At 43.0% G+C, this 27,035-nt stretch overlaps 1 protein-coding gene across 8 annotated transcripts in view; it reads left to right on the top strand.

Annotated features, from left to right (window-relative positions):
• The window catches only part of LOC147015311 (inactive tyrosine-protein kinase PEAK1-like), a 30,937-nt gene extending 19,942 nt beyond the window's left edge, over window positions 1–10,995 (top strand). For 7 of the 8 annotated variants that reach the window (XM_085849940.1, XM_085849937.1, XM_085849941.1 and 4 more), the window contains 2 exons: window positions 2,660–5,742; window positions 10,806–10,995. In XM_085849940.1, coding sequence (XP_085706066.1) covers window positions 2,699–5,742; window positions 10,806–10,980 — 3,219 coding nt within the window. In that variant the 5' untranslated portion in view covers window positions 2,660–2,698 and the 3' untranslated portion in view covers window positions 10,981–10,995. Of the gene's footprint in view, window positions 1–107; window positions 132–2,659; window positions 5,743–10,805 lie in introns of those variants that run through there. The other variant, XM_085849944.1, reaches the window with a different exon arrangement.
• The last annotated feature ends 16,040 nt before the right edge of the window (window positions 10,996–27,035 follow it).

Raw genomic sequence — 27,035 nt, 5'->3', positions numbered from 1 at the left:
GCCTGTCAAGTCCCACAAGCTATGGTATGAATGCCATATCAGCACGGCAGTCGGCAGCGCAGGTTCCAGCTTTGCCTCGACCAGCGGCCGCTGGTCGTGCAGCAACGAGCACTCTATTCAATCCACGACGGGTGAAACCTTCCCTTTTCCTGTTTGGTCGTGCTGTGTATAAAACTGCTTCCTACTTGTAATACACACAGGAGTGCACGGATTAAATTGCATAGCTGAGACGTAAACTGTCTGACCTATTCAACATGATACAAATTTGGAGAAATAGGCGTTCTAAGTTTCAGGTTGCCATTTAGAATCCCGTTCAACTCCCATGCGTTGAACAAAGCACCGGCCTCGAGTGTTTTATTCGGAACTGCCGCTAACAACCAAAGCTTACGATGGTGCACTTAACGCAACTCGTCAGGGCTCACAGGTGACCCAAACTCTTGATTATTCTTTTTGCAGAAACTTTAGCTGGTCCTTTTCAGGGTCTTATCCAATCTGCATCCACTCCTTTCAGGACTACGAACTTGGCTATCTTCACATGCTTGAGCTGAAACAAAGGAAAGAAATGGTGGTGGGAGAGGGGGGGGGCGGGGAAACCTGTTTGGACTAAGTTAGACGTTTGAAGAAAAGAGGTTTCTCTTAACAGAAGCATCACTTGAGACCCCAGATGGCAGTTCTTCAAGCATGAGGGTTTCGTTCTTCACATGACGGTGTCATAACTAATACAGTGACGATTTGATGCTGTAATGGTTGATAGTAGAACAATGTGTTCGTTTTGTAAAATTCCGTTTGTAATCCCGCATTCTTTGGGTTGGCCTGTTTAGCGTTCCCATCTGAACCGATTGCTCCAATTTCTGGTAATCCTGATTCAAATCCCACAGAATGTTTGTCCATTGTCTACGAATGTCCTTGTAATCCATGTTAAGGTACACCGATGTCTACGAATGTATGTACTGCACATGATTTATATGCAAGCTCTTCCATGAACCTCAGATCAATGTTAAAAACAACATAAAAAAATACGTTTTTACCTCCGCCACCGAGGGTGGTCGGCAATTATGTTTTCACCTCTGTCTGTCTCTGTGAGCAAGTTAGGGACAGATTCGGACGAAATTTGGTCAACAGGGTGGGTGTTTGACAAGGACGGATTGATTAGAAGTTGCTTGAAGATCTGCAAAATGTAGGAGGGTGAAGATCAGGAGGGTGAATGAAGATGAGGTGAGGATAAAGTGAAATAAAAATTTGGTCAACACTTGAGCGTCGGGTTTGACTGTATTACCGAAGTTTGACCAACACTTGAGTAGTCCTATATAAACGTGCTTCATTTCTGACAATTGGAAGGAAAACAACTGAGCTAGAAGTGGGAGTAGGAGGGTGCAAGGGGAGGGGGATGAGGAGAGGCAGGAAGGCGTATGGGTGAAGAGGGTGCGGAAGACGCGATACATAAACACATTATAAATGGTTGGGTGAGTAACGAGAGGGTACATTGTATATGCTGGAACATACTATGGGTTTAAAATAAAATTATGACTGGACTCTTGAGACTTGGAACCTGGCTCAAGCTTCCACTTGACCCATGAAAATTGAGACTACAATGATTCTGTCTGTTAGAGATTCATCTGAGTCCCAAAGGAATTTTGATCTCTTTATCTGACAAATCCATTTTACAAATTTTGGTGAAAGGAAGCATTTTTTTTTTTTTAAGCACAGTTTGCCCTTTGTTGAGATTTGTTTTTCTTTATACATCATTGAGGCTCACGGAAGAGCAGTGCATCATCTCTTTGACACAACAAACAGGAAAAGAGTGAGGAGAAGAGAGATGTGGGAGGGGAGTGGAGGAAACCCTACAACCTGCGAGTAGGAGGGTTGGGTTTGGAAGTATTAATGGGGGAAATAAAGATTGTGGGTAAGGATGGGGTATGACATGACATGGCGGTGCAGGATCTGCTTGAAGCCCCGGAGGGAAGAGTCGGAAAGAACAGCTTATGTAGAGAGTCAGAAATCCAGGAATGATGGTATGCCACAGGCAGAGAGTTTGCCTTGCAAGGTCGGATCCCCAGAAACTCCAGGATGCATGTTTTTCCAGTTACTCGCTTCCTGGTGAAATCTCCAAAACCCAGGCAGACTTCACACCTCAACTCTTTTCTCTCATGTGTGGAGCCACCTTCCTGATGAGGCTGTTCAATCCCACTCTTCCCTCGAAGGGTATCAACCAGGCGCGACGTCACCATTTCATCTCGAGTAATCTCCCATCACCTTATGTAACCTAACCACCTTTCACTTAGTTTACTGTGCTTCCTGTCCTCCTCCTCTGTCGTTCTCTCCTCTTTTTCTACCCATTCATTAACCCATGCTAATTGTGTCCAACTAAGTAGCCCCACTATCAGTTCGTATTCTTACCCTCCTACACCTTTCTCTTCCATAAGCCCTGATCTTGCACTTAAAAAAAAACAAAACATCAACAACAAAAAAAGCTGAGTTCCAATTATGAATTGAGTTTCTCTTACAACTTGTGAGACGAGAGGAATATATTTATGTGTTTTATGCTGTTTTTAAATACTCTGCCGGTAAGTAAGTGCTTTCAAATAGTTGTGTTTGTAAGCTATGACTTTTCTTCGTCAAATTTCTGAGCATATGCTTTGTTTTTGATTCATTTCCCCAGGTGAGCTCAAGCATGAAGTGAAAAGATTTGGTGGCAGAGATGTCTGCCTGCCGTTCATTTACTGAGCATGCCTGGAAACCTGAGGCTTGCAAGAACTGTTTTAAGCCCAAGGCACAGCATGCTTCAGGTGCTGTTTTTGAATTGCCATCCCATATTATGCCAGATGACCCTCCAATTGTCAAGAGTAACAACAGTCGTTCCAGCATGGTACTGGATGGCCATGGAGCCCTCACTGCAGCCATAAATGTTGAGACAAAGATGTGGGCATTCTCAAAGCCTGATGTTGCTTGTGAAACCCGGCTGTCTTCCATTGGCAAGCCAACAATCGCAGTGAGACCCACACTGATGAATTTTGAAGGGAAAACAGCAGGAGGATCAAGAGCAACAGGAACAGCAGGAGGAGGAGGAGGAGGAGGAGGAGGAGGAGGAGGAGCAGCAGCAGCAGGAGGAGAAGAAGGAAGAAATGGAAGTGCCATTGGAGTTGAAGAAAAGGATGAAGTTTTAACAAATAAAACATGCTTCAGTATGGAACATCCTGGATATAGCAATCGGTTTGATAAAACTCACCCACAAGAGCCAGAAACAGCAGAAGCATTGTTGGCCAGGAGCAAACATTGTGCTCACTTTGCTGGAGGAAATGTCAAAAGGCATATTGATTCCAAGCAACCTATAATATCTCAATATATAGAAGAGTGCTGGAACAACAGACCATGCAGGTTTGGGACAGAAGAGGCTCAGTTAAGGGGATGTGATCACCGGGCTTTGCTTGTCCCTGATGATCAACTTTCTGGAAACTCAGCACAAACTATTGATCCTCAAAGAGCATGTAATTTGATCTCGGATCCCAGCAGTCCTCCTGCCTTCTCTCCCACTTCGGTGAATCACTCTACTCAAGCGGTGTGCTCCAGAAGCAATGAAGGTTCTGCTTCATTGGATGGCTGGCAGCAAGATTATGGGATCATTTCTGTGCCCGTGAATACCTCACAGCTTGAGCTACTGGATATTGAGCGGCAAGAGTCCCCAGAACATGATGGTGTGGGAGCCAAAAAGTGGAACACTGTTCCTTTGGGTAGGAAGTCAATGGAGAGAGTATCTGTGTTTAACTACGATGACAGCTACGATGAGATATTGGAATGTGATATTATTCAGCCCTTGGAGGGAATGTACTCAGACTATAGTCTCGCAGCACCCAAACATTCAGAGCCACTATCTGATTGTTCATCGGAAAGCTCTAAGGGTGAACAAGGAGACCCATACAGTCAACCTCATGATGCTGTGATAATTGATCCCCCAGCCTATGAAACACAGGGTACAAAGCCTCAAATACGAACTCAGAAGAACGTGGAACACGATGTTGATCCTGACTATGCAAGCATCAGTGATGGGGAGATTGTGGAAGGTTCCTGGCAAGAGATTGATGTGCCTGATGATAAGCCAGAGACACAGAAGGTGGTCCTCACAATTCATTTGGAGGGTTGTAACCGGAAGCTGACAGTAGAAAATGGGGGAAATGCAAATGGGCTTGGTGCTCTTGATCAAGAACTGAAGCCGTACCGTGTGGTTCGTTCGGAGCCTGTTGGTGCATGTAAGCCATACACCGTAGTTGATGTGTCTGCTGTATTGTCTGAGAATAAGGCAAATCTTGGCGCTTTACAACTTGCGCCGACACCTGCTTCACCTGCCAAATCTGGAAGGTTTTATCATGAAATGTGGAAGGCATGCACCCTGAACCCACAAGTTGTAGCTGACAGACATCTGAGGAACACCGAGGTTGCACCAGATGAGGATAGTTCAAATATAAATTTACCTTCCACAAAAGTGTCTCCGAAACCTGGAATATTGACTCCTGAGCCAGGAGAGATGAAGTTCAATAGTTACAACAATGCAGGTATGCCTCCTTTTCCTATAATTCTCCATGACGAGCCGTATTATGCTCAGAGCAGTAAGCGAAAGGCCGTTAAAGTTCCAATCGTGATTAACCCTGGTGCTTATGATAACCTCTCTTGTTATGAGAGTTTCATTGGGCCAGGACACATATTGATAAAGCGTGACAAGGGCAAACATTGTGCAAACCAATATTTTGATAAAGTGACCTCTGGTCACAAACAAAGGGGAGGGCAAGATGGTCTCACAGTTGCAATGAAAGATACTGATGATTCTTCATCGAAAGAGGTGGGTGCATTGAAACGCGTTTCAAGTCCAACCATTGATGGAAGACCAAGTGCCGTTGAAGGTGGTTCTTCCACATCCGCACAAGGTGTGGATAATGCTTTAAATGGGCAGAAAGGCATTTCCTGTAAGTCTTCATTGCTGGTGCCTGCCAAGACTCAACAGCTCGTACGTTCCATCTCTAATTTGCCTTCTCCCACTGATCAGCCTGAAAGTTCGAAGTCTTTTAACTTTTCCACATCCAAGCATCAAAATCTGTCGGTCTCAAACGACAAAGATATAGGAGGAGATCAAAGTACGAGCAAGGTGGCAACTATTAGGGAAAGGATTGAAGCTCTTTCACTTGTTTTAGGATCACAGTCGTCCCACGTTTTCAACCAAAGGAAGCAAGAACAAAGCGCTTGTGCCAGTACTCCTTCTCCGACTTCGACAAGACAGCCGAGCAGCAAAATTAAATTGCCAGCACAGCCAATTACTTCGACAAAAGACAATGCAGCAACCCCGAATGAATTGCCTTCACCTTTAGCCAAATCCAAGGCCCGTCGCAAGATCTCTCTGAAAAATTTATTCAAGTGGTGGAAGGTGGAAGAGGATACTGTGAAAGGAAAAAACCCAGGACGGCAGACTTCTTGTAGTAAGGTGGCACTGCTTGAAAGTGAAGAATCAAGTTTGCCAACAGAGATGTGTCCCGCAGGGTTTCCTCAGCAACCGAAGCGTAAAGAGGGTCAAAATGTGATTGCCTGCAGAGGACGGTCTCATTTTGGTCCAAGACCCCTCCATCCAGGCTCAGGAAACGAGAAGGAAGAATCCTTGGATGGGATCATGCACTGGCAGAAAGATGTCGTTAAAAGGAAGCCATTGACTGTTATGAGTGATGTGAAAGATAGGAGCAACTTTCCTGCTGAATCTTTGGGGTAAGAAAAGCCATTTTTTGTGATTTGATTTTTTTTTTTTTATTCTTGATTAGAGTCCCCTCCACGGCCCTTGTTCCCCACATGCAATTATTTTCTTCTTTTATTATTTTTTTTTTCTCTTCAGCCAGCCACACACTGGAGCAATGTCTTTGCAAATCCCTGGGGTGATTTGCCTCAATATTACTGGGCATTGGTCAAGTCACCTCGGGTTCGCGTCACCAATTAGCGTATGTCACACAATGCACGAATACCTTTCACCTGAGGCCTCGCCCAGTGATCTGTGCTGTCGGACATCCTGAGCAAATCACCAGCGATTATAGTGGGACACGATATCCACAAATGACCCTAAACACTTGATGTCCCCCATTGTGTCAGGTGTTCTTCATTCTGATTTGGATGCTTTGTGGTCCGTTTTTTTTTTTGTTTTTTTTTGTTTTTTTTTAACATCGGTGAATTTTCGACATGAGAGTAGAAAACGAACGCCGTGTCGGTAATTCATTTGAAATTCACTTGGAAATTTATTGGCGTTTGCACCAGTGTATATACGCTCGTATTGCTGCTTGCGAATGTGTTAATTGCTCTTGAATAATCACCCGGGATTCACATGGACGACTCACCAAAGTGTGTGGCTGGATTATTGAAGCAAAGTGAAGAAGATAATTTGACCTAGTTTATGTTTTTTCAAAATCCTACTTTTTTCAAGATGACAGAACTTTGCTTGCTTTGTGGTTTATTAAAGTCACATAGGAGAAAGAGTTAAAAAAAAAAATTTAAGCTGATTTTGATCAATTCGGGCCTTGAATCCTTTAACTTGCAAACTTTCATTTTCCTTCTGTAATTGAAGAACAGTTTACTCAAGTGTTACCAATGGTCACCTCGCCTAGTTGCCAGTTTTGATGAGTATTTTACAAACTTTTATTTTACCACTTTGAATGCACATTGGTTTTTGACCCTTTTATAAACTTTCACCCAAATTTGTTTTTGGATAGTTTGTTTTTGTTTTTGTCACCATTGTTAACATACATTCCATTTCTATTTATCCTATCCTGATTTCAATGGAATTCCTCTTTTCTTGCTTCTGCTCTGAGATAATTTGGTCTCCTATCCTGGATTGCACTGCCAGTTTGGCATCACCTGATTTTTTGCAGCTGCACCAAGACCGGTAGTAGCCTACAGTACATTTCCAGGTGTTCTTTGCTTAGCCGGTTTTGTTGTTGAAAATGTTTCTCTCTCTGTCTATAATCATCTATGTTATCAATTTCTTGAATCTTTTATCATCACCTAAATCCATGGCTTTAATTTCTGAAATAAGTCCATGGTCTACGTACATTTTTCTCTTCGACTGACCAGTTAGAGTGAAAACCACAAAACAAAGGAAGTAGCACATGTTCTTTTCCACATCAAAGCTGCACTTGTTATCATTCCTGAAAATAAAAGGATCTTCCCTGAAGCTATGTGAAATGAGATTCATTTTTGTGATGATTTCAGTTCCAGAGATGCTGAGAAAGTTTTTTTTTTTTTTTTAAAAACAAACTTTTATGTTGTAATTTTTTTCAATAATATAATCGAACGTTATAATGTGCGAGTGAACAATATGAACAGAATTGACCTCAGGTCTAGCGCAGACAATACCTCCAAGAAAAGCTGCCGAGTTTGGTGTGCGTCCCTCCCAGAACCTCGTTACCTTGCCACTCTGCTCTACGTCCATGTTTCAGAATATATTTCACCATAAACTGAATGATGGAGGTAGCCATGCCTCATCACCCATTGATGCTGTTTAAGCCTGCTGTCCAAAGATCTGCTCATCTCGCTGATGGTTTTCTCCTGTGAATTCTGAGCATGTAAATGAATTTAGCGTGACCATGTGGTCAATCCGCTCATGTAAGCTGCCACAGAGAGCACGTTAGAGGCTAGAAATTGTGTATCGCGCTTGGAGGGGGGTGGGGCATAGGTACCTGCAGGTCATGTTTGTATGATCATCCAGTGCCTGATTGTTCCTTCTATGCAGGTTGAAATAACCTGTCGTTTTGTTCTTCCAAGAGATTTGACTTTTTAATTAAAGACAAAAATGGCAGCAGGGGAGCCATTAGCTGCACGAACCTCCCCAACGTGGTTCATTTCCTTTATGTCCTCCTTACAGGATACAGGTAGGTATCTGCGTATCAACTTGAATAGTTTTTTTTTAAATAGTAATCTGAGAGATGTTGTTTAATAGATATATTTGGTGCCACACTCGTGACAGCATTTCCTTGAGTGGAACTAAAAGAGGGTTTTCAAGAAACATTTTCACCTGTGATGAAACGCGATGCTTCAATCAGCGTTTGGTGTTTGTTATGGAATGGGATGCCGTAGGTAGTGTGGCTTAGTTCATATGCACAATGTAACGTTTTATTTTTCAGAAGTTTTATTATCATGCGAATCGACTGAGAAATACGTATTAAAAAAAAAAAAATCTGTATTTTTCAAATGTCTTTGTCAGCATCTTGATTTACGTGCAGTGTAATTCAGAAATAGTGGGCAGAAGTCCGATACATTCAGACCAAACGGGCTGTGGGAGCTAAAGAGCAGTGTCTGACTAGGATGTCATATAGGAAGGGGCATTAAAATCCCCTTTAGAGGGAGGTGGAGTCCGTCTGAAATGGAAATAGAAAATTTGTAATCCACGAGTCAATTGATAAGCCATTTGATTAACAGAGAGAAAAACCAAAAAACCCAGAAAGAGTTAATATGAACAACAGATAATGTAGATGGAAACTAGAACGACACTCGGCAGAGCGCGTACCTCCGCCACGCTGAACAGTTCACGTTTTGTATCCTGATGATAGGCCGGATCTGCATCTGGACCTGAACCAAAATCTATTCGGCTTGTTCTTGTCACCGAACCAACTCATCCTCTAAGTTTTGTCATAATCCATCCATAACTTATTGAAATATCGTGCTATATTTTTGGCCCCCTGTCTCAAAGGTGAAGAATCACTTAATAAAATTCTAGGATCTGGATCCGGATTCGGTCCTTCACCAGAATTGAATCGATTCTTCCATGTCACACACGCAACCTGTCCACCAAGTTTCATCTGAGTCCGTCCAAAACTTTTTGAGATATCCTGTTCACAGACAGACAAACGGGTGAAAACCATAACCTCCGTCCACCTCCGGTTGCACAGGTAATTGATAGTATGCACGGTAAAGTAGAGTAATGTGAGAAATATCAATAACATTGTTTTCCCTCACTCTGAAAGGCTCTGGTTTGTGCTTATGGGAAACATTTTGCTGTCGTGGGGAATATCTGTTGAAGAAGCCCAAATGGAGCCAATTGGGCACGGCCTCATTTAAGGCCTAGTTAGAAAAACCAGACTTTTTTTTTTAAGCATTTGCTAAAATCTACATTACTCTGATGAGCTACGGTTGGTTTGGCTCAGGGGATTGGGGGGGGGGGGTTGGCAGGGTGGCAGCAAGGTGAGGTGAATGGGGGTGGGGGGAAACTAAATGTCTGATTTGACATTAAATCCCCTCCTGTCTATCTGTCTTTGTTTGTTTGTTTGTTTGTTATTTATTTATTTATTTATTTATTTATTTATTTATTTATTTATTTATTCATTCATTCATTGTTTTTTTTTCTTCGTATACGAAACATTGGCTCATGGAAAAGAAAGGTGAAAGAGGGTAAAAGGGCAATGAACTGGCAATGGGGCCACAGATGGACACAACAAGCAAGGGAATGAATTAACAGCAAAATTATGAGACAGACAGACAGACAGACAGACACAGTTGGGGAGGAAACAGTAACCTGCAAATAAAGGTTGGGTTCGGTAGGGATAATGGGGGGGTATAAACTGTGTGTGTGTGTGTGTGTGTGTGTGTGTGTGTGTGTGTGTGTGTGTGTGTGTGTGTGTGTGTGTGTGTGTGTGTGTGTGTGTGTGTGTGTGTGTGTGTGTGTGTGTGTGTGTGTGTGTGTGATGACATGAGATGGTTGTGATCTGATATAATTTATTAATTATTTATTTTTACATTATTATGCCGGTGATATTGGTAGTTTTAATTTTTCAACGGTATGTAGGTCAATTATGTCAAGTAAGTATGTCAATTAGTAACATTTTCATTGTGATGATTTTGCTTTGAGAAGCTTCCACGTCGAAGTTTGCTCAATATTGTTGCTCAAGTCCACGTGTTAGGAATATTTGCTTATTCAAATGTGTCCTTGACTGCCAGACAGTAGCGGTGCATTGGAAGGTAGCTATAAACAGGGAACTGTACTTATTACACTGGATCAGAAATATTTTTGCTCCTGGAAGTATTCTTGATTTTATGCATCTCTGCCCACATGAATGCGACCAAATGGGGGGAGGGGGAACCTGATACCTCCAAAAGTAGGGAAGCTCCATTTTTAGATGATGATGATGAAACACGTTTGTGCTGTAATCAGAGGGGAAAACTTTAGTAGAAATGTAATTATATTGGTCTTGACTTGACTCCGATGTTGACAACTTGCATCCATTGTTTTTCGATAATTGCTGTCTTTCGTTAAACTGGTTTTCTTGATATTATTTATACATACCAGTTTGAGTCGCAATGTTTCACGACAACTGCAACAGATACTATGGTTAGATGGGCCATCGACATTGTGCAAATGCAACGATAGCAGAATAGGTGAGCACCCGACCTCTCCCTGCCTTGTCCGCAGATCATTAGTGTTTGATTGAGAATCACTATAAAAGCAAAATGTTTTTTGAAATATATTTTAAGCATTACATTTATATTTTGAGTTTTATTGTTAATAATAATGATGATGAAGAATTATAATTTTGTGTCTTGAAATTGACTAATTTTGAGCTCTTTGATGTATTAGTTATAAGATTGTGCGAGGCCTGCTCTGTATCTTTTCACAACCACAGCCCAAGGAGGAAATCGAGTGACTATGTGTCAATTTATAAAGACGGACAAGCCTTGTGCCGGTGGGATGACCATATTAAATTGGGGACGATGGTTTGCAGATTCCCCAGAGTAAGATTGTGACATTAATGCCTGGAACTGTGGTCATTCCTACCCCCTGTATGTGTTTTAAGTGCTCTGGCTGTAAAAGCTTCCCTCAAGGAAGGAGGTGAGGTTGTTGCTGGTGTGGCTGAGCATGCCGACAAGACATCGCAGTCTCCCTCTGGCTCGCGTGAAAGCAAGAACATTGGCTTCCCATCTGCAGTGTCTCTTGGAAATCTGGGTGAGCGCACAATCGTAATCTCTTAACGAGTGAGAAAAATATTGCATCGAGGCAACGATTTGCTTCCTATTGCTCAAGTAGATTTATATTGCTGCACTTTTAATGTGTTGTTGACTCCAATGTAAAGTTTTCACTGAAAGGTGTTATCGTGGGAGGGGAAGGGGGAGTGAGTTGTTTCGGGGGTTGTTTTGTTAATCACCCATTCAAAAATGTCCTTTGAATTGTCATGAAGAAAGCTAGAAATCCGATGAAAATTTTGTCGGATCTCATGAGAGACTTTTTTTAAGGGCCAATTCCTATCCCCGTCATCTATACTGATCCCTGTCTACCCACATGACAATGGGTGGTCACGAAACAGTTTGAAGACTTAAAAAGTCTTGTCTTAAAAAAGACAATAGAAATCCACTTGGTTTCTTGCCATTGTTGTGATTGATGGCAACAAAGAATGTAAAGGAAACTCGGCCGCTGAAAAAATGTGTGTCGTTACGTCGCACCAATTTGGGATGACATACCGTCCAAGGGAACATTTCAAATCCCATTTTCGGCTTTAGTTTGTCGTTTATTTTCCTGCTGGTATGCAGCATAAGGCCCAAACTGGCACTTCCTGTTTGATACGTTGTCTACATTAATGGATCCTTCCGTTGTTGTTATTTTGGTGCTGAAGGGTGGCCGCCTCCCTTCATTTTGCACTCTACCTTCAGTATCATCATGTGCTATCCTCCCAGTTTGAGTTAGGAAATTGGAGTCATGTGAACCAGCAAATGAGCTTGCATGGGTACCATGGCCTACTAGGCCACTACACATATGACAGACACCAACACACATATACACATATGACAGATCTGAGATTTTCCATCTCTTTTGTCCTTTGTGGTCATTTGGGTTTCTGTAGATTAATTTTCTTTTTTGACAATGGGTTGCCAGCTGATCGTCTAACTGCAAACCTTGAATTTTTTTATTTTTTTAAAGTTTTATAGAAAAGTTGCTTAATCAACCTTAAGAGCCCTCTCTACCCTATTGATCACTAATGAACCCATCGCGAGAAAATTTGAGGTCAGAGTTACCTTCTCCAAGGTGGATTGCCAAACAAGGCTCCAGTGCCACCTGGACTTTTAAGGTGGTCTTCACTCGTCTGGTATCCTCGTCATGAGATGTATGGCATTTCCTGAGGACACCCTCGTCTCTATGGATGTTCCGCCACATCCTGAATGGAAGTAGCATCATTTGGTCCAGGATAGTTTATTCTACATTCACTGCCGCCCTCTATATTAAAAGGCCTTTCTACCCAGATGGAAAAAAAGAGGAAATGTCTCTGAAATGAAAAATGAAATAGAAATAGTGGTCCAGTGCATCGGCGTGTGGTTTTATGTGTCAGAGCCTGGAGCTACCTCCTTTGTTTTCTGCCGTGTGCGGGAGGAGCATGCTCTTCCGCACTTTAGGGAGGCATCGTGTTGGGAAAAATGCAAGAGGGCTTCAGCTGCGCCATTACGAACTGATTCAATCCTTTAAGGGAATACAAAGGGCCTGTACTGAGTCTCATTACAAAGTTGGACCCGCAGAGTCAGCTTGCTACTTCCGGGCTCGGGAAGGAGGGTCGGCGGTGCATTCGCATACCTAGCGCTTCAGCAGGGATCCCCTCAGGGCCTGGCAGCAGGTCCAATGTTGACGTCTTCTCAGAGAGTCACCCGGGGCAGTGATCTTGTTCTCGTCCCACAGGCAGATTTGAGGTTTCTCTTCTGACAGTTCTGAGTGGCCTCCTGTGGGCCGTGGGTGCTTCCGAGGTGGGAGGCCATGTGGTACGGGGGTCAGGCATGCAGATCGATGTGGTATCTGGTGTGAATGGTTCTGATGGAGGTGAGCACAATGGCTTGTGGCTAGAAGACAGGCGTGGGGGGGAGTAGATCTCACAACTGAGGCTCCTCGAGGAGTGACGTCTGAGAGATTGGTCACTCGGGTGTTGGGTCAGCTGGGCATGATGGTGATCGGTCCACTGCCGGTGGTGGACCCATTAAGTCAAAACCTGAGGAAGAAAAGGACAAGACCGAACAGATGTCACTGTAATTGTAAGGCTTGGGACAAATCCACGAACACTTTTATATAATCGTTGCATTGGATGTTGTATGCGGGTGTTGCTTGGGTTGGTGGAGACTTTGTAGAGAGTGCGGAGGTTCTGTTACAAATGCTTGAAAGTGGCTTGTTTAAAGGCCCTGTCACACTTAGACGATTTAGCCAACGTATGCCTGACATATGCAAAATTGGGCTAAAACGCCGGCACACATCGAATATGTTATGTGTAAGTTTGTATACGTTAAGAGCACGCAGGCATACGTCGTAGAACGCTGGCAAACGTCGTAGTTCGCAGAGCTGTTAGACAAATTTTCCATGCTTGAAATTTTTCGACGTATGCCAGTGTATGACTCACACGTTCCGCATACACAGGCCATCAGTTGTAGGCACGTTACGCGATCGTTGACACACGTCGACACGTGTTACTTTTAAGGTACTCATAAGTCGAAACGCGTCGAGGTAATTTTTAGCATCAGTGTTCCAGACTCCCTGGTTTTTTTAAAAAATTTTTATTTTTTTTCTTCGGTATGACGGTGATGTTGACACTTCGATTTCTAGTGTGGTTATAATATAATATAATTAAAAGGCTGCTGCTCAATGATTTAAATCATAACCATCATGCCGAAGAAAAAAAACAAAAAAAACAGGGAGTCTGGAACACTGACGCTAACCATTACCTTGACGTGTTTCCACTTATGAGTAACGTGTGTCAACGATCATGTCGCAACCCTACAACTTATGTCAGCATATGCGGAATGTGTGTCATACGTCGAAATTTTCAACATGCTGAAAATTTCTCGACGTACTCGGTGTACAATGACGTATGCCAGCGTACTACGACGTATACCAGTGTGCTATTAACGTATACAAAACTTACCCATAGCGTATTCGACGTGTGCCAGCTTGGTTCGGCAAATTTTTCATACGTCGGCATACGCTGGCTAAAACGTCAAGGTGTGACAGTAGCTTCACACTTCGATGTCTAGTGCGGTTAAAGGGGCTGTCACACCTTGACGATTTAGCCAGCGTATGCCGATTTATGAAAAATTTGTCTAAAACGCTGGCACACGTTGAATACATTATGGGTACGTTATGTGTACGTTAGGTGCATGCTGAAAAACACTACCATAGGTCGTATTACGCTGGTTTAAAACGTTGTACTTTTTGGTTGTCCAAAAAATTTTGCATGCTTGAAATTTTACAACATACTCGGCGTTTGGCTCACACGTTCCGCTACGCTAGCCATAAGTTGTAGGCACGTGATGCGATCATTGACGCACGTTAATTGTATGTTACTCATTAGTCGAAACACGTAGACGTAACATTCGCGTACCCGAAACTTATTTCTAACCTATGAGTAACGTTTTGTAAGCACGCTACTCGAACGTTGTTCACACTTCGCAACACGCTACTTGAAAGTTCCTCATACGTCGAAACACATCAAAGTAATGTTTAGGGTACCCGTGACTTATTTAAAACCTATGAATAATGTGCTTGGGAATTATTACGCTATGCAGACGCAAGACTATCGTTGGGCATAGGTTGTGGACAACTAAAACACGATAAACAATCGTTGGTATAACTTATCTATAAGTTATCGAAGCGTTCTGTGTTCATTACTCGTACATTATGAATTTGTCAAAGTCGTTTTTAATACTTTAAAAAGTAAAACAAAGAAATATTTCATCGTGAGAATGAGGAAAAAAAAATTAGCCGAAAAGAACATCGAACAATGGTGCAAAGTAGTCTCCTATTCGTGGATGATAAGAGGATCCATCATCACCCACACCCTCCCCATCACGCTCACATACTACTACTGACATAGACATACTACTACTACCAATGCTACTACTACTCCTATTACTACTGTCACGCACACTAACTACTATTAATAGTATTACTACTACTGATACTACTGGCATTGACATCTACTCAACATGGAGTCTGGAACAATGATGGGTTCCTCTTGTGAAGCCCATTTGTATATACCAATTCCCCTTAACGCTGCCAATACGCCATTACACGGTAGATGTAAGTTAGAAACACGTTCAGTAAGTGCTGTGGTTGTCCGGAAGACGTCAATCTAATTCGTCTACATACGACAATGTGCGTTTTAGATACGTTACAAATAGGTTCATAGCATGTTACTCAAAGGTTCGAAGCACGTTATACTTAGGTTCAAAGCATGCTACACATAGGTTAAACGCACGCTACTCATAGGTTCATAGCATGCTAGTCATTGGTTCAAGGAAAGTTACAAATAGGTTCAATGAACGTTACTCATTGGTTTCAAGCATGTTAAACATAGGTTCAGAGCACGCTACTCATAGGTTAAAAGGACGATACCCATTGGTTGAAAATTAGGTTGCGGGTATGTAAAATATTACCTTGACGTGTTTCGACTTATGAGTAACCTACAAGTAACGTGTGTCCGTCGTGTGTAAACGATCGCGGAGCGTGCCAGGAACATATGACAACGCATGCGGAACGTGTTAGCCATACGCCGAGTACGTCGTAAAATTTTCAGCATGCTTGAAATTTCACGACGTATTACACGGACCTCGTTGTATGACAGCAGACTTCATTGTTTTCCAGCCTACTCTTAACGTATGCACAACTTACCTATGCCGTATTTGACGTGCGCCCAGCGTTTTAGACACATTTTTCATAGGCCGGCATACGCTGGCAAAATCGTCAAGGTGTGACTGCGATGTTGACACTTCAAATTCTCAGGCAGTTATGATTAAAATCGGCGTCCGGCAGGTTCTTAACAGGCTACGCCACGAGTTCGCCGGCGATACGTTTAGCGCGCTATGCGTAAGTTAAACTATCGTTGGGCATAGGTTGTGAACGCCGACAACAGGCTAAGCATTCGTTGGTAAAAGTTATCAATAACACAACGAAACGTTCTGTGCCCGTTACTAATATGTTATGCATACGACCAACACGTTATGAATACGCCCAAAACTTTAAAAAAAAAAAAACATCAAAATTTCAGCGTACGCCAACGTTTTACATACATTTTTATACGTTGCCATTGTTGGCTAAAACGTCAAGGTGTGACAGGGCCCTAAGATTTGAATTGTCAATCCGCAGCCTTTTAATAGACTACGCCACATGATTGTCGGCGATACGCTGCCGCGCGCTATGCATAAGTTAGACTATCGTTGGGCATAGGTTGTGAACGCCGACAACATGCTCAGCATTAGTTGGTATAAGTTATCTATATGTGATTAAAACGTTCTGTGTACGTTACTAATACGTCATGCATATGTCCAACACGTTATTATACGCCCAAAAATAAAAATAAAAAACCATCAATAGTTCAGCGTACGCCAGCGTTTTACATACATTTTGATATGTTGCCATACGCTAGTTAAAACGTCAAGCTGTGACAACGGCTTAAAAGCTTTGTTGGACAAAATGAGGAAAGGGTTAACATCTTTGGTTTGCAAAATCATAACATCTTTGCTAAATTTGTCAGAGGGTGGTGCCTGGTGGATCAGTTGAAGAAAGTTGGGTGGGTCTAAATATGTGCACACATTGGAGGGGGTGTGGTGAGTGTGGGTGGCATGATGGGTGTGGTGGGTGTGGGTAATGATAGGAGAGCTGAGTGTGCTGCTGACATTGGAGGTGCAGAGGTGGTGGGTGACAGACTGTATGTGGATTTGTGGTGGTTCTTGAGAAATAAAATAATTTTTTGGGGAGTATAAAATGAGGATATGGTTTGAGGGTTGGGTAGCAGGGGATGGTTAATGGAAGGGAAAGGCTGAAGGTGTTGTTCATCAGCATGACATAGTTGCTGTAAGTGAGACGTAGTTTTGTGAGCAATCCAACTGGAGGACAGGAATTTATTTCTTGAAGATCCCATCCTCGAGGTGACTTCCGTCTCTGCACAGCATTCCTCTTGTCTTCCACGCGTGTTTCCCATGATGCGGCGTAACATCTCCAAAGAAATTCGGCAATTTTTTTGACATAGTCTTTCTTTCAGCTCTTCCAACATTGTGTGGGCGATGAGCGTACACTTTACTTTTTAAGTTCCTCCATAAAAAAAAATCACGTGCTGACAGGTCTGGGGACCTTGGAGGCCAAGTAATGTCACTATTCCTGCAGATGATGTGGTTTTGAAAGAGTCGTCATACGGCGGCCATTGACACTGGCGGCGGTGAGAAGTCACGTCATCTTGTTGAAACCAACTGGTCTCATTAACTTGAGGAAACCTCGTAGCTAGTTGATCAGTCAAAAAAGTTGCGATCATGCTGGCAAAGTGGAGATTGGCTTTTATAATCTCCCTCCTTTCTCGACCCCACCCCGCATGTATATGGATTTAATAATGTGGGTGGAGGCATATGTCTCGACGTCACGACATCGAAGAGTGCCATTCTAGTTTACATTGTGGGCCCATTGAGGAATGGCACAGGAGAAATGGAGGAGGATAAGGGTGAGATGGCAGGTTGCTGACTCATCAATTGTTTTTATTTTTTTATTTTTGCCTCGACATTTACACAGGAACAGTCAGGAGAACATCCAATAGTGGAGAGACTCTATCTCGGGGTGAGCAAGGGCTTTGAGAAAAGATCCAAGTAGGAGTAGAGGAAGTGAAGAAGCAGCTCGAAAAATTACAGGCATGATGAAGCTCCAGCCCTGGATAATTTACATCCAAAAGTACTGCGGGAGGTGGCAGAGCAGATCAGCGTGCCATCAACCGATATATTTAACAGTTCGTTGGAGTCAGGACAGGTGTCAGAGGATTGGAGAGTGGCAAATGTAACGGCGTTATTTAAGAAAGGATCCAGAGAAGAATTGGTGGAATTATAGACCTGTTAGTTTGACTTCAGTTGTGGGGAAGGTTGTTGGAGACGTTAATTTGGGAATGAATGGGGAAACGTTTGAGGTTGTTTGCTGAGGTGAGGGCTTGTGGTGTGGCTGGAAAAGTAGGGAAGCTGGCTTAATGATCGGACGTAAAGAGTGGCTGATATTCTTCATTATTATTCATAATTTACATCGATGATTTTGACAGTGGGGTTAAGAGTCAGCTTTCTCGATTTGCAGATGACACCACTCAGCTTGGAGGTAAGGTCGACAGCAGAGAGTGCGGTGATCAGATTCAGGAAAGTCGAGATACTTTAATAGATTGTGTAAACGATTTGCACATGAAGTTTAACATAAAGAAATGTAAGGAGTTGGGGATGGGTAAGAATAATAAAAATAGAGATTACATCATGCAAGGGGCAGTCTTGGAGCATGTCACTTCGGAGAATGATCTGGGGGTGCGAATAGAATGGGGGAGGGGGGGTGGGGGGATGGTGGGAAGCAAAACGCACTGTGCCAAGTAGCTATTGGTAATGTAAACAGAGTTTTAGGTTGTATTCATTGGTGGAAAATCGTAACTCAAAAGGGTGGTGTAAACACTGTGCAGGAATTTGGTAAGGTCTCGTCGAGAATATTCACGACACGTGCGTAAGTGCAAAGTGGAGTGAAGCAATTGTTTGTTTTTTGGGTTGTTTGTAAGTTGTATTATCAACTTTGCAGCTTTCGCTGAATTGTATGACGATTTACAAATGTATTATACATTCAGCATTTCATGTCAATATAAAACATTTGATCAAATGATCAGTAAAAATAACCCCAAAAAACATAAAAATGGGAATGTACAAAAACGTTTTCCACATAAAATGTTGTACAATTATAAATCAAAGCAAAGGAAGGTGAATACAATTTCAATATCCATTCGCACTCCCGTGTGGGTTAACTCGTGATCATTGGTTCATAGATGCCTGGTGTTGGCTTAATGGTTGGAGTGGTGGGCTTGGGATCCGAGGATCCTGAGTTCAAATCCCACTCGGCTGTTGAATTAATACCAGGTGGGGTTGATTCTGCCTGTCATCCTTCCGAGGTCGGGAAAATGTGTGCCAACTTGCTGGTATCCCGTGTCGGAGTGAACGACCCGTCCAGGATTGTGCCCAATAGCCAAAGAGACTGCTCAGGCAGCACCAACGATCCGCGCAGAGTATGGTCCCAACGGATGGATTAGTTCATATTGAATCCGAGGAATAATATCAAATTAATACAATAAACAATAAGAAAGCAAGTTAAAATTAAAAGACAAATAGTATACAAAAGTCATGTCGGTGAAAGTTTCTAAATAAAGAATTCCACTGGGCCACTCAACATTAGACCTGTTTAACCTAATCGATCCTATTACCCCCTTCTTCATTGAGACACTTTACAAGAAATGTAATCGTGCTGTTTTGAACCCGTATCTTTCTGTTCAATCGGTTTTTCAGGAATCAGTTACTATCTGTCTGAGATCACACACCAGAGGATGCAAACTGAGAACATAGGTTTATTATTCTTTTCTCAAGTGATTCAATCCCACCCACTATGAGGGCATCCGAATAGGAGTCGTACTGGTTACCGAGAACAATCTCATCGCTCTTTTCTGTATTTTCTCTCGGTCTTTAGTTTGCCCTTTCGTTAGTCCAGGATGCCATACCGGTACAGCATATTCGAGTGATGGCCGGACGTATGACTTGTAGATGTTGACAGCATCGTGTGGTGGGATGTTGAACTTTTTCAGTCTACTTAGCAAATGCACTCTCGTCTTGCTCTTGGTCATTTCCTTTCCTTCACTTGCTTGTCCCATTTTAGGTCATATTGGATAGTTGGATCCGTACTCCTAGTATTTTGGTTTCCTCGACAACATCGAGGGTATTAGTTCCGAGATTGAGGGCAGGTGGTTCTGGCGGTGTACGTTTGAAGAAAATTTGCAGATGTTTGCATTTAACTGTATTTAGGTGAAGATGCTTCCCATCAGCCCATTCGCTGAGTTAGGTAACGGCGTTTTGTATTGCAGAGGGAGCTCTCGATGATCTCACCTATCCGATATTCAGATCGTCGACATACTTCCATTGCTGCAACTCTGATGAATCCAATGCATCATTGATCATGGCAAGGAATGCCAGAGGACCAATCGTTGTTCCCCGTGGTATTCCGCGGCTCAATGATTTCCAGTTTGATAGAGTGCCTTTGTATTTCACCCTCTGTCACCTGTTTGTTGGAAAATCCGCTATCCATGGGATAATTTCTCTTCTGACGCCTAACTTGATGAGTTTTGTGACAACAATAGTTTGATCGATGGAGTCGAAAACTTTGGAGAAATCTTTAAGAAGGAGGTTCCCAATGGTATCAGTTTTATCAGATCCCTTAAAGAATTCATGCAGCATTTCAACCAAACAATGTGTGGTTGAAGACTGTTTAAGACTCCCGTACTGATGTCCATCAATATTGGGTATCATATCTTCCTGTATCCATCTGCCAACAAATCCCTTGCAAACCTTCGCGTACTAAGAAGTTTGGGATACAGCTCTCAACTTTTTGAGAACAGCCAGCTTTTCCTTCGGTACAGGAACCACATCAGCATCTTTCCAGATTTGTGGAAGTTTACCCTCTCTCAACGATGAATTGAATATATCGGTGATGGGAAAACTGAGTTCACATGCAAAATCATTGAGAAGTCTGTTTGGAACGTCATCAGGGCCAATGGTTGTCCTTGCATTGATCTTGCTCAATTCACGCTACATCTCCCACACTTCAACTTGAGGTGGTTTTTCAGCAGGTAGATGTGACGGAAGTTCGTGAACAAGTAGGGGTGGTCGGCTTTGTGATGTCGACAAAAAATTGTGGTTGATTGCATGAGCTATTTGTTCATCAGTACCTTCAGGAATTGCTGGCTCATTGATAGGAGAAGGTATCCCAGAGCCTGTGGGCAAGCATCTCGATGCCATGATGCCGCCTTAAAGGATCAGATGTTCTTAGATCGCCGAGTGAGTTCTCATGGAATTTCGCTTCAGCCTGAGCCATCTTCTTTGCAGCCAAGTTCTTATGGTATCACTATTGGGTCATTGAGCCACTTGAAAATGCTTCCTGGGGATGCTTGATGGTAGCTTTCACTCCCGCCGGCATCCAGGGTTTATCGGCTCGATGTCATTTTGCCAAATTTCGTGGAAAATATTTACCAACAGCCTCTTGGAGTGACTTGTAGAAGGCATCAGACTTCACTTGGGTATGTGGTGCTGTTAGAACCTCAGGCCAAGTCTTCGATGTAATCAATCGCCAAAACTCATAGTTGTTCTGCAATGTCATTGGATGCGAGGTTTTCCTGATGACCTCGTTAACTCCCTTCATCCCATTTTATGGAATCCACCGAGCAGTGTTATGGTCACTCAATCCCATCGGAGACGCAATCTCCGGTCTCATGTAATGTGTGTGAACATTGGTAATAATTAAGTCCCAGAGTACACCATCACCTCTAGTGGGTTTATCTATCACCTGTTAAAGACCATGTGCCCTCAATAACGGTTCTACATCTCCTCTGTTAAAGTCACCCAAGATAACATATCCGCAATCTACAAACATGGTGGCTGGCACATCGATCGTGGTAGTTCAGTGATCAATCAAGGTAGCATGATGTGGGGACCCTGGGGGCATATATATTATATATACCACACAGCAGTCTGTGTGGTCTTACTCTTAACCATACCTTAAGTTCACTCTATGTCTGTCTATCTGTCTAACAGACATCAGTGTATAATTGAGGAACTACTTTATTTCAGTTGAGTTTTATTTGTTTGAACAATGCAGAATGCAAATCGGAACACAAACGTGCAGTTTAGCAGCACTTTGGCTCTGTATTTGGAAAATTGTATGGAGTCTCATCCTGAGTGCGCATGCGCACTCACGGTGTGGCGATTGCTTTAGTCTGTCTGTTGGTTAAAGTTGAAAATCATTCCAAGCAGGAAACGTACTGTTTTTGGGGACGTTGTAAAGGACACAAACAACAGGCACGAAGAACTAATTTCACGTGTTAAATTAAGTGGTGCTCGGGTTAGTTTCCTAATGTTCCATCAACGGCGGTAAACCTCTGATTCAATGTTTGATTGCTTTTTCCGACAGCCTTTAAAACTTTCATTTCATTTCAATCGAATCATATATTTGAACACGGGAGAACACAAATCACCTTCTTTGCGCCTCCAAAAGCCTTCAGTTTAGCAGTACTTGGGCAAAATTGCATGCCGTCTCGACCAATCGAATTTGCCACGCGCTCACAGGGCAGAGTATAGCAGCAGGATTCAGACAAAATGGGGGTGCCGAGCGATGCAACCACAGGGCTAACTTCGTCCCAAAGATCTGATTGGTCCGTGCATCTTTTTCCCAAAGATCGTTCTGAAATCGCCAGTTTCTCCAAGAAGAGTTTGCAGAAGGTTCAGCTCTGGACTGTTCCATTTGACCCATTGGCTTCGTATGGTTGCCATCGCTCCTGTTGTTTAAAGTTCACGAACAAAGCTAATGTAAGTCGTGCTCATTACACAAAGCAAGAGTTAAAAAGACCCTTTCCGTGTCCCTTTACTCAAAACTTCACAGGTTAAGCTGTTCTATGAACACGCTTGTGTGTTCAGTTTTGGTCACCATATCTGAAGCAGGACATAGACCGCCATCGAGAGGGTACAGCATCGGCCTACTGGATTGGTTCTTGGGATAACTATATTGAGCTGTGAGGAACGTTTGAAGGAGACAGGACTTTATACATTCGAGGGGATTTCATTGAGATGTTTAAGATAATGAAGGACTAGCATAACCCGCGCTCTGCGCGACATGTTGGGGTGGGTGTGTTTGAGAAAGGAACTGATGCAGAGTATCAGTAGTAATTTTACTTTAATGCAGTAAGTGGAATACGATTTCACTGTTTCAGAACCATTTTATTTACTTTTTTTGTGCCATGCACCTCATATGGTCTTTGAGATAATGTAAGCTGAATATCACGTTACTCGAGCGCAGAACAAAGTCGAAGATAGCGCGACACGAAACCACAAACTCGGAAATAATATATAAGATGTGGACAAGATAGGTGAGGTGGAGTTTTTTTTTTCAGCAGAGTGGACAGTGTTGGGACCAGGGACCATAGCTTGAGGGTAAAGAAGATGAGTTCAGATAGTTTTAAGGCAGGGGTCTTTCAGTCGAACAGTGGTTGATGCATGGAATGGTCTCCCTGGAAAGGTAGTGGCAGTGAAGGGGTGGATAGATTGAAATGGGAATTAGATGGGTACCTGGATACATTGGAGATAGAGCGGCACGGGGATATTGGATTGTGTGTGGATGGGTGATGGAAACTGGGGTTGGTGCAGCACGGGCATGATGGGCCGAATGGCCTCTTCTTGTGCCAAAGTTCTTTGTGTGTGTCGGTGGTTTTCTCAGGATACTTGTCCACTTTGCATCAACGCAAAGAGCATTGATGTATTGTAATTATCTACAGCTCTTCTGGTTTGTTTTTTTTTTTAAAAAGGTGTACATTCATTTATTTTTAGCTCACCTGGAACGTAGTTCTGAGGGGCTTATGGGATAGCGCGTCGTCCATCCGTCAGTAGGTTCGTCCATCCGTCTACAAATACTTTCAACCTCTTCTCTGAAACTACACATGGGATTTTGATGAAACTTCACCACAACGTTCATCGCTGTGTATGCACCAAAGTTTGTTCATGGCATTAAAACAAAATCTGGCCCTAAGGTGGTCTACGTGGGTTGCCCCCCCCCCCCAAATAGGTATGTACTTTTTTCTTAGAAACTCCGCGTGCAATTCTGATGAAACTTGACCACAACCTTCATCACCCACCCATGGTGTACGAAAGTTTGTTCATGACATGAGAAAAATCGGGCTCCAAGTGGATGTAAGGGGGGTTGTCCCTCAAAATATGTACGTATTTGCTTTGTCCTCAGAAACTGCACACACAATTCCGATGAAACTTCACGAAAACCTTCATCACCCGTGATGTACCAAAGTTTGTTCATGGTATTAAAAAAAAAAAATCCATAGGTATGTATTTTATTATCCGTTACATATTTTGTGGGTCATCTACGCCTACCAGTGGTTCCCTGGTTTTCTTATCCAGCCGCTACCAGGTGAGCACCCAGGGGTATTGCCCCTATGTTTGTATTTTATATCCATGCAAGCATGTGACCCGATGGGTGTAATTGTCTGGTAGTTTCGAGCACATGTTCAGCTATTTTTGGCAGGAGGATAACTGAGATGATGGTGTCCTTGCCTCTGAGATGTAATGGATGAGATTAAACCAGAATAACAGTTTTAGTTAAGAAATTCCACAAATGGGATAAAATCGATTAAACGAAAACCCATGTCGAGATTTGATGCCATTAAGGAGTCGGGTATGGTCGAGCACACTGTTCTTTGGAAGAGCTTTAAAGCCTGCTGTCCTGTTTGCGACCATACATTTGCTTCCATCATGTAAAGGATTGTACAGTATTTTTCCGTAGGGTAGCCTTTTACGCAAAATTGGCTGCTAAATTAAATGGAATGTAGAAGTTCAATATTATGGGATGCAGATCATGAATGAAATAAAAGTCAAATTTTCGAAACTGGTTATTAATTAGTTGTCTTTATCTTCAATTTTACCTTGCTTTGTTTGATGAAGGCCGAGAAGGATAGATATCCTGGAGGTATGCACACTCGCCTCGGAGCTGTTTAGCCTGGTTTGAATCCCAATCGAGATATAAACCGTCATCCCGGTGTTTCACTGGCACGGCGAGGCATCAATGTGTGCGCCGTCTCTCGGATGGACGTTAAACCCGGCGTCCCGTCTGCCTGGCATTCGTCGGTGGACGATAAAGATCCCACGGTGTTCTTCGCTAAGAGTATGTGAGTTGGCACCAGCTCACTGGCTAGAATAAAAAAAATTCCTGCCATCTTCAGATGAGTATCCTGCCTCAGAGTGACGATCTGTCCAGGATTTGTAACCCTTGCCAAAGAAACGGTGCTTCGGCAGAACTGACGCTCTGTGACCATAGCAGTTGTTTGTCAAAACATGTTACCTGAATGAATGAAATGTTATGTTGGTGGTTGGTGGTCCATAAGTAATCGTTTAATTCAATTTTATACCAACTCTCATGGTAAAACCTTCATTTGCTATTTTGAGTTGTAAATGAGCGATTTGTCGTTAATGAGCTCTGACTTGTTCTGTCAAGCATGAAATGATGATTATTTCTTTATTTTTCTCGTAAATGATATTTATTTTTTTGTTTAGAACATCGATTTCATCATCATGTGGGCCACTTCAGTTTGATCATCGAAAAGAAGCAAAAGTTTGCATTGTTATTGTTCCAGTGGTATGACTTCAGAGTGTGGAAACATCTTGAGATGTTTTCAAGAATATATTTAATCTGCAAAACTTTTCAGAAACATTAAATCTCAAGATCTTTTCAAGGATGTATATCATTTTGAGACCTTTTCAAGAACACGTTTACCCGTGTTAGGTTATGCAATTTATTTCAACCAGGTTCAGTGGCTTAATTCTTCGTGTCTACTCTGAGTCTGGGAGGTCAGCAGTTCAAACCCAGGCCGAGTCCTACCAAAGATGAAGCCCCTTCTAGTGAAACTCCCCAAATTCAGAATCGCTGCACACCTCCACTCATTCGATTCTCTTTTTTTTGTCCCGTCTGTGAAACCAACTTCCACATTCTCTTCAACCTCATTCTTCCCTTCAGGTTTTCAAGACAACTGTTCATCATCATCTCAGACCCCCCCCCCCATTGAAAACCATGATCTTTTCTTCCATCCCCCTCAATCAACCACCCATAAGCTCCCCTCCTTCCAAATATCCAGTTGTTCATTTCTGGGTTTGCTTCTGCATTCCAGTCCACCTCATGCATCTTCCCCTTCCCCTCATTCGTCCCCACGCCCATTATTTGTCCACGTCCCCCTCTATCTTATCCTTCAACTCTGCTGTTGGTGCGTCCCCTCCTCCCTCATTTTGTCCTGATCCGTTCGATGTTCTCGCTCTTCCATGAGCCTTGACCTTGTATACAAACAAACAAGTAAAAATAAACCATATCTGTGCGTCCACAACCAGATCTCAGAATGTATGGACCAGTTTTATTCGTACTTGGCAGAAAGACAACGCATGATAGTATCCAAAGCCTGGTGTTGGCTCAGTGGTTAGGGTGGCGGCTTGGGATCCGAGGGTCCTGAGTTCAAGTCCCGTCGGCCGCTGAATTAATACACCAGGGGGTTGACTCAGCCTGTCATCCTTCCGAGGTTGGCGAAATGAGGACCAGTTCCAGTGTGTGTACTGGTGGAGGGGCACTGCATCAGCGACAGTCGCGCTTCAAGAAATGATAGCTACCCCGGCAGCTCAGCTGCCATACGACCACCATGGTATCCAAGATGGCTGACTGGCGGCCATTTTAGTTGTAAGAAAAAAAAACCCGATGTTGAACACGTCCTCGACCTTTTCTCAGACATGCATTTACCGATGTTGTTCAAACTTGGCACACAGATACAATGAACGATGGCTAACCATAAGCGCGTCGGTTGCGAGTTTTTTGAGATCAGATCCAATATGGCTGACTCGTGGCCATTTTGTTACTTAAACTTGTCCCAACATGCATGATCCGATTTTGTTCAAACTTGGCACAGGGACAGTGCACGACGGCATACGCGTGCACCTCACTGTATTTTGCGATCTGATCAAAGATGGCCGATTGGTCGACTGGTGGCCATTTTAGTTGTTAAAAAAAAACCCCCGATGTTTCACACGTCCTCAACTATTTCTCGGACATGCATTCTCCAAGACCACCGGCAAAGATAAAAACACCACTACACATGAATTGGGGGTGTTGCTGATCCTCGGTAGCAAGTCTGGATGTAATTGGGCCTGAACTCTAGGAGGAGTAGCCTGACAAATCAATCCACAAACAAACACACAAACACCGGTCCGTGAATTATAGTAAGATTATCATTTCATCTCGAGACCTTTTGAAGAATATATTTAGCAACTGGACAATGACGGAAGCATATTAGTAAGTTATTTATTTTATGTCGTATCGATTTAGCAATACCGCAAAAGAAAACTCCACTTTCTTCGGCCTGTCAGAGGCTGGATCTTGTTTTACTGATTGCTCGAAGACTCCCAAGCACTCTCTTTATGCTCTGAACTCCTCGCCC

This window comes from Eptatretus burgeri, chromosome 12, assembly GCF_056783735.1.
Source record: "Eptatretus burgeri isolate ZD-2024b chromosome 12, Ebu_testis_v1, whole genome shotgun sequence".
NCBI classification, from domain to species: domain Eukaryota; kingdom Metazoa; phylum Chordata; class Myxini; order Myxiniformes; family Myxinidae; genus Eptatretus; species Eptatretus burgeri.
The sequence above is the reverse complement of the archived record's forward strand: the minus strand, read 5'-3'. Positions and strand labels throughout refer to the sequence as shown.